Source organism: Leptodactylus fuscus, chromosome 7 (genome assembly GCF_031893055.1).
Source record: "Leptodactylus fuscus isolate aLepFus1 chromosome 7, aLepFus1.hap2, whole genome shotgun sequence".
NCBI classification, from domain to species: Eukaryota; Metazoa; Chordata; class Amphibia; order Anura; family Leptodactylidae; genus Leptodactylus; species Leptodactylus fuscus.
This window is the reverse complement of record NC_134271.1, coordinates 72384542-72400309: the sequence shown is the minus strand read 5'-3', so window position 1 is coordinate 72400309 and position 15768 is coordinate 72384542. Positions and strand designations below refer to the sequence as shown.

Here is a 15768-nt window from a genome sequence, read left to right as displayed (position 1 = left end):
GGATCTAAGCAGTATTTTCTGGATCAATCGTTTTTACTGAATTCTGCATCAATGTATATACATGTGTAAGATGCACCTATATAAAGAAAAAGTAAAAACACTAGCAATATGTCAAAGAGGCAAATAAAAAGAGAGTCAACAAGGACACAAATAATCGGGAATTACAATCAAATCCACTTCATGTTTTCAAAGAGCAGAGAACTTAAGTTTTTCCAACATTCCCACAATTTTAAGAACAACTTACATTTATGTTGGTTACATGAAAGCACAGTCATACGAATATTTGCTAAGATTTATTATTATATAAGGGGTTTGTAAGGTATACTAATGTTACATAGTAGATGATGAGCTATGCCAAATGACAAGGCAATTGTGAATATATGCCCTAATATTGTCTAATGTTTCACTGGAAACTGGTTAATACCTAATCTAAATGAGGAATCAAAGGTACTATGCAGTAAAGGTTTTATAGATGCCCATAGTTGCACACGGGGCAGACATACCCAATATGTATGGAATAATGTTCTAGTTTGGATAATCTTGGAGAGGATGCGGCCAAATACATTTATGAGCATATTTTTTATTTTTTTTATGTAGATTATGAGCCCCATATAGGGATCACAATGTACAATTTTTTTCCCTATCAGTATGTCTTTGGAGTATGCGAGGAAATCCACGCAAACACGGGGAGAACATACAAACTCCTTGCAGATGTTTTTGTCCTTGGCAGGATTCAAACCCAGGACTCCAGCGCTGCAAGGCTGCAGTGCTAACCACTGAGCCACCATGTTGACCTTTTATGAGCATATTTATCAGGGTATTGTATTATATGGGTCTTGATATTGCCATATTAGATTAAAATGTTACATAAAAAGTATCTGTGAGTTTACATGGTTTTGAAAGAATGTCACGACAGAGGCTGGAAGAGTGAAAAAGGATATTTCTCTTTTCTGAGGGACTATTCAGTTCTGCAAGGATGTATACAATTCCTCTTTCTATAGCTTATATTTAGCTATGAGAGCAGAAAAACAACACGTTGCACCATTTTGAAATATATTATGTATTGAGGAGATATTTAAGTTTAGCATGATAGTTTCTAATAAGGCGAGTTCACATGGAGTTTTTTGGATGATGAAAAAAATGTTTCAGAAATCGGTAAGCACTAAGCAGTTTTTTGACACTATTTTTTTTTCTCCTATCCAGTACTGTTTTGATGATGGGCCTGGAAAATCAGTTTCATAAAACTGTCTAAAAACTGCATTGCATTTTTCTCCACCTCTTATTCATTTATATGTATGAAGATAGGTCATGACACTTCATTTTCTGTAGCTGAAAAAAAAAAAAAAAAAACAGCCAGAGAAAATATATCTGCTACTGACTCCCCAAAAAATGAATGGGAGTAAGGGGAGTAGCACATGACCATGTTTCACCTATTTAAACAAGGTCCATGTGTCCGCCAGATTTAGCGGCTTGAACTTCGTGCTGGCAGCGGGACTCCTAGCATCAATCACAGCACGGGACAGCATGTCGCTGGAAGGCAGGGACTCCTAGCATCATAGACAACGATACTGCTAGGAGTCCTGCTGCCAGCATGAAGTTTAAGCCGCTAAATCTGGCTGACACACAGACCGTGTTTCATGGGTGAAACACAGTCGTGTGCTGCTCCACTTACTTAGAAGCAGATTCTGCCTCAAAATATGCCTGCAAAAATTGTGTGAACAGTGTTTTGGTTGTAGGATAGAAAATCTGAGAAACTGATACTGGTAAATTCTTCCATGGTTGCGAAATGGTTTGGACAGTAGTCACAAAGTAATTTGTGAAAACCAGTCCAGTTCCTATTTTATTTTTTAATAGTGCTGCTACAGGGCATATATAAACATAAACAGGCACTCGCCTCTCCGCGGGCCTCCAATTACAATGCTGCAGCTTTTCTTGTTAGCATACAGTTCCCGTGTTGTTTGTGTGATGGGTCCCTTGTAGCCAATCACAGGTCTCAGCAGTCACCTCTTCACAAATGGTACATTACTGTTGTGACATGCTGTTTGTGAAGAGGCCACCATTGATTTCTGTGATTGGCTGCAGTGTTCCCCTCTCACAAACAACACGGGAACGTACAGACCTGCTGGAGATGGAAACAAAGAACTGCAGACAAGCGCATATTGGTTTGTTATGCTTATATGCCCTGTTGTAGCAGTTTTAAAGACTAAAAGTAGGTACTGGACATATAATTGGATACCCTTTTTTCTGACTAACACGCGGGAATAGCCTTAAGAAAGGCTATTCTTCTCCTACCTTATATGTCTTCTCTGCACCGCCGTTTGGTAGAAATCCTGGTTTTCTTCGGTATGTAAATGAGTTCTCTCACAGCACTGGGGGCGTCCCCAATGCTGCAAGAGAACTTTCCAGCGACGCCTCTATCTTCTTCTGGAATGCCCTCTCCCTGTGTCTTCTTCCATCCTGGGTTTCAATCTTCTAGGCCTCAGGCAAAGCTAAGTGCACATGCTCGGGCCACAAGAAAATGGCCGCTTATACGCGTGTATCACATTGAAAGCAATAGGGAAAAAAAGCCTCCAATTGATTTCAATGGGTAGCGCACGTATGCCGGCACCCATAGAAATCAATGGGATCTGGTTTTTACACGCTCATTCTGAACGAGTTTTACGTTCAGAATGAGCGGAGCGTAACTCCGTGTGCAGGCTCCCTCCTAGAGTTTTTTTTCCTGCAGTGATACAATGTAGCAAACTTGTCAAAGCAGGAAAGAGATTTGTGCTGTCCGTGTGTTTACTTCATGGAAAGTGCAAGTGCAGACTGGATACAAATGTAATAGGCCCTCAGATCTAAGAAGTGTTTGGTCACAATGGACTTACAGTGTCTAAATGCAAAGCCTTCATTCAGTGACAGCAAGGCAAGATCTTGTAAATTCAATTGGAAAAATTTTCATCACAGTTGTATTAACATTACATTGGAAAACCCCTTAAATGTTATTTTTAGGTGGAATTTCCATTTACGTCTTACTATTTACTATCAGATGCAGACATATGACACTGGCAAGAGACCTTGCCTTATCTATCTAGATGCAGACTTTTTAGGACACATTTATTCTGAAGCTCTCCACAGATGACATCATCATTTGTGTCTTCCTGCGTCTGTGTTTACCAGTGCACAAAATTCAATAGGGAGTGGTTATTTTACTTATCTAACGTGATAGCCATGATAATGTTTGTTGCACAGAACAATACTCAAACTTCTCCTTCTGGTTTTCTTCAGTTCCTTTTTTGAAATATAGGTGCAAAGTGTAAAGATGCAATCTCAAGCATTTCTTGTAGAAGTTTGACTTTTTATTTGAGACATTTGTATCAAGGAACAAGGTACCCTCAGCACGGTGGCTTGAACTGTAATGATCTGTATGTATTGTAAAGGGAATACAGCTGTGATGTGTCTGAGCTCATATGCTCTCTAAACAGACACTAATGTACACATAATGGGGAAAATTTATCAATAGGCGAATTTCTAAAGTCAGTTTTGCTTAAGAATGTGCTGGCGTAATCTGCCTGGATCTTTGCTTCTGAGGCAACACCACCATGATTCTGTACCTACAACCTTTACAGGCAGTAACCATAAAATTAAAGTGAGTGGTGATGGAAGCCAGTGCATGTGGAGTAATGACCTGGCAACCACACAACAGTAGGGCACTGGCCTGGGTGCAAGTAATGAGATCTGGATGACAAGAATAATATTACTAATGACAAAGATGTTTGCTGCAACGTGTATGTGTTGTCAGCCAGCCAGTGACAGAAAAGGTGTAACAGACACCTCACCCCCACTTCCTGCTGTCACTTGATCATCTACAACATAGAATGGGTTAGATGGGGCCATTCAGCAGTCTTCTATTATTTGAATGTAGGGAAGTGAGGAGTAATATGAGACAATGCCTAATGATGCTGTACCACACGTATAGGGCAATATCACAATGTGTGCCCAATGATTCTATAATTCACCTTATAAATGTCTAATATAGACTCCAAACAGCAACATACAATGCCTGTGTAACTGTTCCATTCTGCACCTATACAATATTGTCATAGAATATTTGCATATCATCACTGTGTGGTGTAACAATGCCATTCCATGACTATAATTACATATTACTGCAGGACAGTGCACACTATCAAATAGTGCTTGCCACAGCTAGTACCATGGAATAAATATGCAGCAATCCACCTCAGGCAATGTTACAGCATGCTACACTTTAAATGACAGATTTCTGGGAAAGCTGGGTGATAACCACTGTTAAACTCACATAGATACGGACACTGAGTCTTCCTAAAGTTGGCCATACACTTAAAATTTAGACTGCCATTGCTTGCCTGAAAAGCGGGCAGTTGGTCGTGTGGCCAGCTGTCCTAAACACATGAACAACCACGAACCAGTGATCGACAACCTCAGACACTTGGAAAATTAACAGATGAAAGTCGTTCAATGCTAATGAGGTGCTGAAAACAGGAAACGACGGACACTTTGTGGATGTGTGTTCATAGTACAAACACATGCGCACAATACAAAAATAGTCGTAGTCTTATGTACAACATACCAACAGCAGACAGTGTAAAATATGCCACTTCAGCAGTCTAAAATCTAATGTGTATGGCCAGCTTAGACCCGGTCTATTTATGCAGATAGGGGTGAAGCTTTAACCACCTTAAAAAGCTTAATTTACCTAGAAAAGATATAACTCAGAAGTAAATATAGTGAATATTTTAGAATTTGAATAAGTAGACAAAGACTCAAGGACTTAACTTTAGGTAAAAAAAAAACAAAAACGAAAAACCCTAGTATATCTAAAAATCCAATATGACATCCGGGAAAGAGACTGTAAATTTTTTTATTTTTCAATAAATCATTGATACAACATTCGTAGCCAATGCGGTGGCGTATAATACCCAGCAGAAGATGTTTTACCAGTCGGGAATGAGCAGTCTCTCCAGCTGTAGTCTTAAAAAATTGCCCATATGCGATAAATGCGTACATGCAATTTTTTTTTTCTTCACTATTGGCATTGTCGTGTAATCTGAAATCCACGTCCCGGAACATGCAGGGCTGTGGAGTCGGAGGCAATTACCAACTCACACTTCAAAATAAAATGATTATTGTAAATTATATTACACAAGTTTAAATACTGAATAGTTAATAAGATGCATAGTATGTTGCATATTTACTTTATTATCAACAAAATTACTAGATTTTTTGTGAATTAGAGCTTTACTGCGTCTGTCTGACCATAGCTGTCAGTTATTTATGTAAGATTTGGGCTGTGAAAAAATAGAGGAGTCAGAATCGGTGATATGGCCTACCGACGCCACATGCCTTGTCTCATGGTAGGCTTATGTTCCATCTCCATGCTTTATACTGCAGCTCTGCTTCTCTAAACAGGCTGTCATGTATAGGCACATATCAGCAGGAAGTCAGAGCATAGATAGTTAGGGAAGAATGATTATAAACTACAAGTCACTAAACAGGTCAGAAAAGAGGTTTATTACATATTCAGTTATGCATATGAAGGGGAGGAGCCAGATTAAAAGGGAGGAGCCAGGAGAGCAGCTGTTAGGAGATGCCAAGAGTTATAGCCCAAAACTGGAAATGGCAGTGTCTGACAGAAACAATCAGAATATCAAACATAGGAATGAGGTAGATGAGACAAACAAATGGGCAAAAATGTAAAAGCAAGCAAACAAAAAAAAAAAAAAAAACTAGTGCAAATGTAAGGTGATCCTGTTGTCCATTCACAGCTGCAATTATACTTGTAACTGCAATATCAATGGTCTGGTCTCTAATTTAAAAACAAACAAAAAAAAAGCAGTAAAACATATAGTTTCCAAACAGCTGGAGAAGCTAGGCTCTATGTCAGCCATTGAGGTCATCAATCAAATTCCAATGAAGTTCCTGCCAAAATGAATGGATTGGTGAAAACCCATCAAACTGGGAGCAGCAAAGTCACATCTAAATTCATATGAAGTATAAACAAATGAATTCCAAAAAAGAATATTCTCTTAGAAAATATACAGTTGCCTCCTGAATATCCTTGTTCACAGACAAGTTCAAATTCTTAAAGGGGGCTCTTGACGATGGTGGCCTCTAGCTGGGTGTGGCTGTAGTCCCAACTGAGAAGACTTCTTAAAAGGATGGTACTCAATTATGTACAGGTAATGGAAAATGTGAAAAATCAGCTAAAACAAATGCCTCGGAGGTGAGGCACATAATCCCACTCCATCCTTTCCAGTCCTTCCAATGGTGGGCAGTTCTCAGTCTCCATATGGTGGCGATATGATGGAGTTTGGCAAAGATAAGATTTGAGTGGAGCTGCCTGTAATGTTTTATACTGAAGTAATGGAGGGATATTAGAAGGTGCTTTCCAAAAGGCAATGGCAGCCGCAGCCAGTGGGACAGACCTCTTGTGAGCTGAACCATTCTAGCATGTGTGCTGTGTGGCCACCATGTCCACAACTCAAGCAGAAGTTCGAAGAGCCCCGGACAGCTACATGGCAGATGGCACACTGGAAGGTGAATCCCTTACAAATTGCACATTGTGTTCCTCGCACCTCACTGCGACAGTGGCTGCAATACACCCCAAATTCTGGTGACAAAAAAAAAACAAAACAAAAAACAAACAGGGTTTAAGGTTACAAAATATGGTGAAAAAAAAAAAAAAACCAGAAAAAAACAAAAACTCAGTCACCTCCTAATATCGAACTTAAACCACAACAGAGTAAATAGGAGCAGTATTACAGTAGCTGTATTTTTGTACAACGGGGACAACATTACATTAAAACAAAACAAAAAGGTTTGTTAAATTGGTTGGCCATGGTAAATATTTTATTTAAAAAAAAAAAAAAATAGGCCGGGGGAGTTTATACACAAATAAAAAACATACATACATATATATATATATATATATATATATATATATATATATATATATATATATATATATATATATATATATCCTACTAATATTATAAATGTGAAAGTTTGTGTGTTTGGATGTTTGTTCCTCAATCACGCTAAAACGCCTGGACGGATTTGCGTGCAATTTTCCACAAACATAGTTTTCCCTCAGGATTGAGTCACAGGCTACTTTTGGTGCCACTAAACAACATGGCTTCCTAGCAGGAGACTCACAAAAGCAGGACTCCTAGCCCCAGCTATAGACTCACACACACTGCCTGGCATTTCCTGCCTCAACCTGCCTGCACACTCCTTACTGTCACCTCAGGAGTAGCCCTCACTCTACTCACTCACATTTACATATACTGTAGCTTTCCACTATACATACACAATACAACACATCACATTGTAATTACATGTATCTCCTATCACTGCTATATACAGTACCTGATACATATATACTCCTGTACACAGGCAGTATATACTATATAATTACATGTATCTCCTATCACTGCTATATACAGTACCTGATACATATATACTCCTGTACACAGACTGTATATACTATATAATTACATGCATCTCCTATCACTGCTATATACAGTGCCTGATACATATATACTCCTGTACACAGGCTGTATATACTATATAATTACATGTATCTCCTATCACTGCTATATACAGTACCTGATACATATATACTCCTGTACACAGGCTGTATATACTATATAATTACATGTATCTCCTATCACTGCTATATACAGTACCTGATACATATATACTCCTGTACACAGACTGTATATACTATATAATTACATGCATCTCCTATCACTGCTATATACAGTGCCTGATACATATATACTCCTGTACACAGGCTGTATATACTATATAATTACATGTATCTCCTATCACTGCTATATACAGTACCTGATACATATATACTCCTGTACACAGGCTGTATATACTATATAATTACATGTATCTCCTATCACTGCTATATACAGTACCTGATACATATATACTCCTGTACATAGGCTGTATATACTATATAAATACCCCTGTACACAGGCTGTATGTACTATATAATTACATGTATCTCCTATCACTGCTATATACAGTGCCTGATACATATATACTCCTGTACACAGACTGTATATACTATATATTACATGTATCTCCTATCACTGCTATATACAGTACCTGATACATATATACTCCTGTACACAGGCTGTATATACTATATAATTACATGTATCTCCTATCACTGCTATATACAGTACCTGATACATATATACTCCTGTACACAGACTGTATATACTATATAATTACATGTATCTCCTATCACTGCTATATACAGTGCCTGATACATATATACTCCTGTACACAGGCTGTATATACTATATAATTACATGTATTACCTATCACTGCTATATACAGTACCTGATACATATATACTCCTGTACACAGGCTGTATATACTATATAATTACATGTATTATCTATCACTGCTATATACAGTGCCTGATACATATATACTCCTGTACACAGGAGATACATGTAATTATATAGTATATACAGCCTATTACTGCTATATACAGTGCCTGATACATATATACTCCGGTACACAGGCTGTATATACTATATAATTACATGTATCTCCTATCACTGCTATATACAGTACCTGATACATATATACTCCTGTACACAGGCTGTATGTACTATATATTACATGTATCTCCTATCACTGCTATATACAGTACCTGATACATATATACTCCTGTACACAGGCTGTATATACTATATATTACATGTATCTCCTATCACTGCTATATACAGTACCTGATACATATATACTCCTGTACACAGGCTGTATAACACATCACTGTCTGTATTACTACATACACAATATAACACATCAAATCACATTTGCTAGCCCACCAAACTTTTTAAAGCACTTTTACAGTTTCACACGTCTGTGTCCGCCCAATTCTCAAATCACCGCAGACGAAGTCGCGGGTAAAAGCTAATATATATATATATATATATATATATATATATATATATATATATATATATATATATATATATATATATATAATATATATGAAGAGCTCAACGGAAAAATAGCCAAAGTCCAAAAATCAATATTGTGAGAAAAACGAAATTTAAAGTTTTAGCCTAAAGCAAACGGGCATTATTGTGGAATATATCTATCCAATGTAATCAGCTAATGAACACCGTTAATCCTAATCATAAATTGTATTATTTATTAAAAAAATTGCAGCTTCATGTATAAATATTATTTATTTAATATTATTAATTAATTACTACTATTATTAAACGATGAAGAATAATAATTACCTGCCTCCCTTTTCGGCGCTAAATATGTGCAAAAGTCGATTTAGAGCCTTTTAAACAATAAGACAAAGTTTTTACACTAATAGACCGGAAGTCACGATTTCAATGAAAAAATGACCAACGAGAGTGAAGTAAGTAAGTTTGTATTGGACTTAGGCCATTATTCCATTGAATGTAAATTCTTCTGCATTGAAATACACTCACCGGCCACTTTATTAGGTACACCATGCTAGTAACGGGTTGGACCCCCTTTTGCCTTCAGAACTGCCTCAATTCTTCGTGGCATAGATTCAACAGGGTGCTGGAAGCATTCCTCAGAGATTTTGGTCCATATTGACATGATGGCATCACACAGTTGCCGCAGATTTGTCGGCTGCACATCCATGATGCGAATCTCCCGTTCCACCACATCCCAAAGATGCTCTATTGGATTGAGATCTGGTGACTGTGGAGGCCATTGGAGTACAGTGAACTCATTGTCATGTTCAAGAAACCAGTCTGAGATGATTCCAGCTTTATGACATGGCGCATTATCCTGCTGAAAGTAGCCATCAGATGTTGGGTACATTGTGGTCATAAAGGGATGGACATGGTCAGCAACAATACTCAGGTAGGCTTTGGCGTTGCAACGATGCTCAATTGGTACCAAGGGGCCCAAAGAGTGCCAAGAAAATATTCCCCACACCATGACACCACCACCACCAGCCTGAACCGTTGATACAAGGCAGGATGGATCCATGCTTTCATGTTGTTGACGCCAAATTCTGACCCTACCATCCGAATGTCGCAGCAGAAATCGAGACTCATCAGACCAGGCAACGTTTTTCCAATCTTCAATTGTCCAATTTCGATGAGCTTGTGCAAATTGTAGCCTCAGTTTCCTGTTCTTAGCTGAAAGGAGTGGCACCCGGTGTGGTCTTCTGCTGCTGTAGCCCATCTGCCTCAAAGTTTGATGTACTGTGCGTTCAGAGATGCTCTTCTGGCTACCTTGGTTGCAACGGGTGGCTATTTGAGTCACTGTTGCCTTTCTATCAGCTCGAACCAGTCTGGCCATTCTCCTCTGACCTCTGGCATCAACAACGCATTTCCGCCCACAGAACTGCCGCTCACTGGATGTTTTTTCTTTTTCGGACCATTCTCTGTAAACCCTAGAGATGGTTGTGCGTGAAAATCCCAGTAGATCAGCAGTTTCTGAAATACTCAGACCAGCCCTTTTGGCACCAACAACCATGCCACGTTCAAAGGCACTCAAATCACCTTTCTTCCCCATACTGATGCTCGGTTTGAACTGCAGGAGATTGCCTTGACCATGTCTACATGCCTAAATGCACTGAGTTGCCGCCATGTGATTGGCTGATTAGAAATTAAGTGTTAACGAGCAGTTGGACAGGTGTACCTAATAAAGTGGCCGGTGAGTGTATATGGACTTAGGTCATTAATCCTAGGTACCTTGTAAACCCAATGCATAGAATGAGGTACAAAGAAGCTTTCTAGGTAATAATTTGAAATATGACAAAATGTGGACTTAGGCCATTTTTCCGTTGAGCTCTTCATATATATATATATATATATATATATATATATATATATATATATATAATTTATTATACTCACCTTTCCCAGGTGCTCTGGTGTCCCTGAGTGTGGTTTGGTTCTGCCAGTCCGTAGTTTTCCAACGGAAGTCCCTGACACACGTGACCATAGAAGCCAATCAGTAGCTTTAGTGAAGAACACCTGACATCATTACCTGTGACGTCCTGGGGTCACTTCCTGATGCCACTGCAGTGGAAAGGATCCAGGTCGTCACCGCTGGAGCTGGGAGGACACTGGAGAAGTTGAGTATGAATTTTTTTTTTTTTTCACCTCCGCCGGTCCATTTTAAAAATAATTTTTTTGCCTGGACAACCTTTTTAAGTATATTGTTGAACACAACAATCGACTGACCAAATGATGCAACACTCTAGGCATGTTCACTACTCACCAATGCCACGATGTGGCTCAGGAGGACAGGAGACAAATTTCAGAACTTCCGCTCGTTTCTCTTGAAGACCCCAGCGATACAGGATTTCTCCATAACACTTTTTAAAGTCATCAAACTGTTGAGCATTTGCTGGGTCAAGAATTCTGTGCAGTAGAAATAGGATTCTGATTAAAGGGATTACATTGGCTAAAAAATTCAAAACATATTACTATAACAGAGGGACGGTTACATTAGGAATAGAGATGAGCGAACACTAAAATGTTCGAGGTTCGAAATTCGATTCGAACAGCCGCTCACTGTTCGAGTGTTCGAATGGGTTTCGAACCCCATTATAGTCTATGGGGAACATAAACTCGTTAAGGGGGAAACCCAAATTCGTGTCTGGAGGGTCACCAAGTCCACTATGACACCCCAGGAAATGATACCAACACCCTGGAATGACACTGGGACAGCAGGGGAAGCATGTCTGGGGGCATAAAAGTCACTTTATTTCATGGAAATCCCTGTCAGTTTGCGATTTTCGCAAGCTAACTTTTCCCCATAGAAATGCATTGGCCAGTGCTGATTGGCCAGAGTACGGAACTCGACCAATCAGCGCTGGCTCTGCTGGAGGAGGCGGAGTCTAAGATAGCTCCACACCAGTCTCCATTCAGGTCCGACCTTAGACTCCGCCTCCTCCGGCAGAGCCAGCGCTGATTGGCCGAAGGCTGGCCAATGCATTCCTATGCGAATGCAGACTTAGCAGTGCTGAGTCAGTTTTGCTCAACTACACATCTGATGCACACTCGGCACTGCTACATCAGATGTAGCAATCTGATGTAGCAGAGCCGAGGGTGCACTAGAACCCCTGTGCAAACTCAGTTCACGCTAATAGAATGCATTGGCCAGCGCTGATTGGCCAATGCATTCTATTAGCCCGATGAAGTAGAGCTGAATGTGTGTGCTAAGCACACACATTCAGCACTGCTTCATCAAGCCAATACAATGCATTAGCCAGTGCTGATTGGCCAGAGTACGGAATTCGGCCAATCAGCGCTGGCTCTGCTGGAGGAGGCGGAGTCTAAGATCGCTCCACACCAGTCTCCATTCAGGTCCGACCTTAGACTCCGCCTCCTCCGGCAGAGCCAGCGCTGATTGGCCGAAGGCTGGCCAATGCATTCCTATGCGAATGCAGACTTAGCAGTGCTGAGTCAGTTTTGCTCAACTACACATCTGATGCACACTCGGCACTGCTACATCAGATGTAGCAATCTGATGTAGCAGAGCCGAGGGTGCACTAGAACCCCTGTGCAAACTCAGTTCACGCTAATAGAATGCATTGGCCAGCGCTGATTGGCCAATGCATTCTATTAGCCCGATGAAGTAGAGCTGAATGTGTGTGCTAAGCACACACATTCAGCACTGCTTCATCAAGCCAATACAATGCATTAGCCAGTGCTGATTGGCCAGAGTACGGAATTCGGCCAATCAGCGCTGGCTCTGCTGGAGGAGGCGGAGTCTAAGATCGCTCCACACCAGTCTCCATTCAGGTCCGACCTTAGACTCCGCCTCCTCCAGCAGAGCCAGCGCTGATTGGCCGAATTCCGTACTCTGGCCAATCAGCACTGGCTAATGCATTGTATTGGCGTGATGAAGCAGTGCTGAATGTGTGTGCTTAGCACACACATTCAGCTCTACTTCATCGGGCTAATAGAATGCATTGGCCAATCAGCGCTGGCCAATGCATTCTATTAGCGTGAACTGAGTTTGCACAGGGGTTCTAGTGCACCCTCGGCTCTGCTACATCAGATTGCTACATCTGATGTAGCAGTGCCGAGTGTGCATCAGATGTGTAGTTGAGCAAAACTGACTCAGCACTGCTAAGTCTCTGCATTCGCATAGGAATGCATTGGCCAGCCTTCGGCCAATCAGCGCTGGCTCTGCCGGAGGAGGCGGAGTCTAAGGTCGGACCTGAATGGAGACTGGTGTGGAGCGATCTTAGACTCCGCCTCCTCCAGCAGAGCCAGCGCTGATTGGTCGAGTTCCGTACTCTGGCCAATCAGCGCTGGCCAATGCATTCTATTAGCCCGATGAAGTAGAGCTGAATGTGTGTGCTTAGCACACACATTCAGCTCTACTTCATCAGGCTAATAGAATACATTGGCCAATCAGCGCTGGCCAATGCATTCTATTAGCTTGATGAAGCAGAGTGTGCACAAGGGTTCAAGCGCACCCTCGGCTCTGATGTAGCAGAGCTGAGGGTGCACAAGGGTTCAAGTGCACCCTCGGCTCTCCTACATCAGAGCCGAGGGTGCGCTTGAACCCTTGTGCAGCCTCGGCTCTGCTACATCAGAGCCGAGGGTGCGCTTGAACCCTTGTGCACACTCTGCTTCATCAAGCTAATAGAATGCATTGGCCAGCACTGATTGGCCAGAGTACGGAATTCGGCCAATCAGCGCTGGCCAATGCATCCCTATGGGAAAAAGTTTATCTCACAAAAATCACAATTACACACCCGATAGAGCCCCAAAAAGTTATTTTTAATAACATTCCCCCCTAAATAAAGGTTATCCCTAGCTATCCCTGCCTGTACAGCTATCCCTGTCTCATAGTCACAAAGTTCACATTCTCATATGACCCGGATTTGAAATCCACTATTCGTCTAAAATGGAGGTCACCTGATTTCGGCAGCCAATGACTTTTTCCAATTTTTTTCAATGCCCCCAGTGTCGTAGTTCCTGTCCCACCTCCCCTGCGCTGTTATTGGTGCAAAAAAGGCGCCAGGGAAGGTGGGAGGGGAATCGAATTTTGGCGCACTTTACCACGTGGTGTTCGATTCGATTCGAACATGGCGAACACCCTGATATCCGATCGAACATGTGTTCGATAGAACACTGTTCGCTCATCTCTAATTAGGAAGCAAGTTCTGATGTGGCAGACATTGAACTGCTGACAATCCTGCAAGTCATCCCATCCCATTGCTTAAACATTGAGCAGTGCTAGGAATGGTCTATATGCACATAATAATGATAACAGGCTGCACACTCTACTAGCAAAATGTGTTCTTCAGGGTTGGACACAGAATGTTCCAACACTGAATAAAATGGTAAATGCCTAAGCATGAGTATGATTAAAGGGAATCTGAATTTTGATAAAAAGTTGAAATATGTGCAGGATCTTGCTGGGCAGTCTGTTCTATGACTCTATAACGTCTTCAAACATGATGCTATATCAGGTTTTCTAATGCTAATAATCACAATATTGTTGCAGCACATGTTGCATTTGTCTCTGAGGCTGTGAGCATATACAATAAAGGAGCATTCTTCTCCCCTCTCATCCGCTATCCATTACTGAGGTTACTGGTTTCGTTATATGTAATTCTTTCAGGAATAAGTCTATAACAGCAACCAAATGGCAGAAAAAAAACCTGTGACCATAACATAGAAAATCAAAGAACGCTAGACTACAAATGCAGGGCAAATAAATCCAGGCAAGCAGCTAAAACACAGGAAAACCAAACAAACAATCTATGAGCACAGAATGGAAAGCTGCTTTCGGTCTGTGAAACATATGCCATCAGCAATCACGCAAGCGGCTACTAGTACATAGAAGACTTTTTAACATTGTAATTTGTGAAAATTGAACAATGTTCAGTCATTTGCTTAGAGTAAAATTTTGCAGACGTGTGCACAGGATGTGAGGAGAATCAACCCTTCCCCTCTCCCTTCACTTTGTGAAGACAAAACAGAACCTCCCCTTTCCACTCATTGTGATTCCAACTTGCTTATCTAATGTATCTATGGACAGACCTTGGCTAGTAATAGGGAGTGAACTGTAAATTATCTAAAAGGGAGGCACCTAGCGGCAGGAACTTTAGAGAGTTATTCTCGGCAAAAAGCAGCCATATTTTGAATTACCGTATATACTTGAGTATAAGCCGACCCGAATATAAGCAGAGGCCCCTAATTTTACCACAAAAAACTGGAAAACTTATTGATTGGCTGGGGGGGGGGGGAGTTGATGCAGCAGCTACTGGAAAATTTCAAAAATTAAAATGGTCAGAGTTTTTGTGTGCAGTAGTTGCTGGGAAAGGGGGGAGGTGTTTTGGTTGTCTGTCTGCCCCTTCCCTGAGCTTGAGGGCTGTTTTTTTTTTTTCTCCCCACTTGGATTTCAGCCTAGCTGAATATAGGGTATCTGCAGTGCTCCTATTAACCCCTTCTCGATGGAACAGGAGCACTGTAGATACCCTATATTCAGTAGACTGGGCACTTTCAGACATAGGGATACCTAATGCGTATGTGTTTCACAGTAATTTTCTACTTTTATATGTATTCTAGGGAATATGTTATGGGAGATTCTATACATTACTATTGTGGCTGGACATAGACACCCCCCCCCCCCCAAAAAAAAATAAAATAAAATAAATAAAATAAAATAAATAAAAAAATTATAAGCCATGGGGGGCTTTTTCAGCACAAAAACTGTGCTGAAAAACTCTGCTTATACTCT

General features: G+C 40.7%; 1 protein-coding gene across 2 annotated transcripts in view; it reads right to left on the bottom strand.

The window, feature by feature from the left end:
- Positions 1-4866: 4866 nt before the first annotated feature.
- WDR59 (WD repeat domain 59) overlaps positions 4867-15768 on the bottom strand; it is a 49425-nt gene continuing 38523 nt past the window's right edge. For both annotated transcript variants that reach the window (XM_075282102.1, XM_075282103.1), the window contains 2 exons: positions 11281-11423; positions 4867-6631 (listed from right to left, as the gene is read on the bottom strand). In XM_075282102.1, coding sequence (XP_075138203.1) covers positions 6396-6631; positions 11281-11423 — 379 coding nt within the window. In that variant the 3' untranslated portion in view covers positions 4867-6395. The remainder of the gene's footprint in view (positions 6632-11280; positions 11424-15768) is intronic.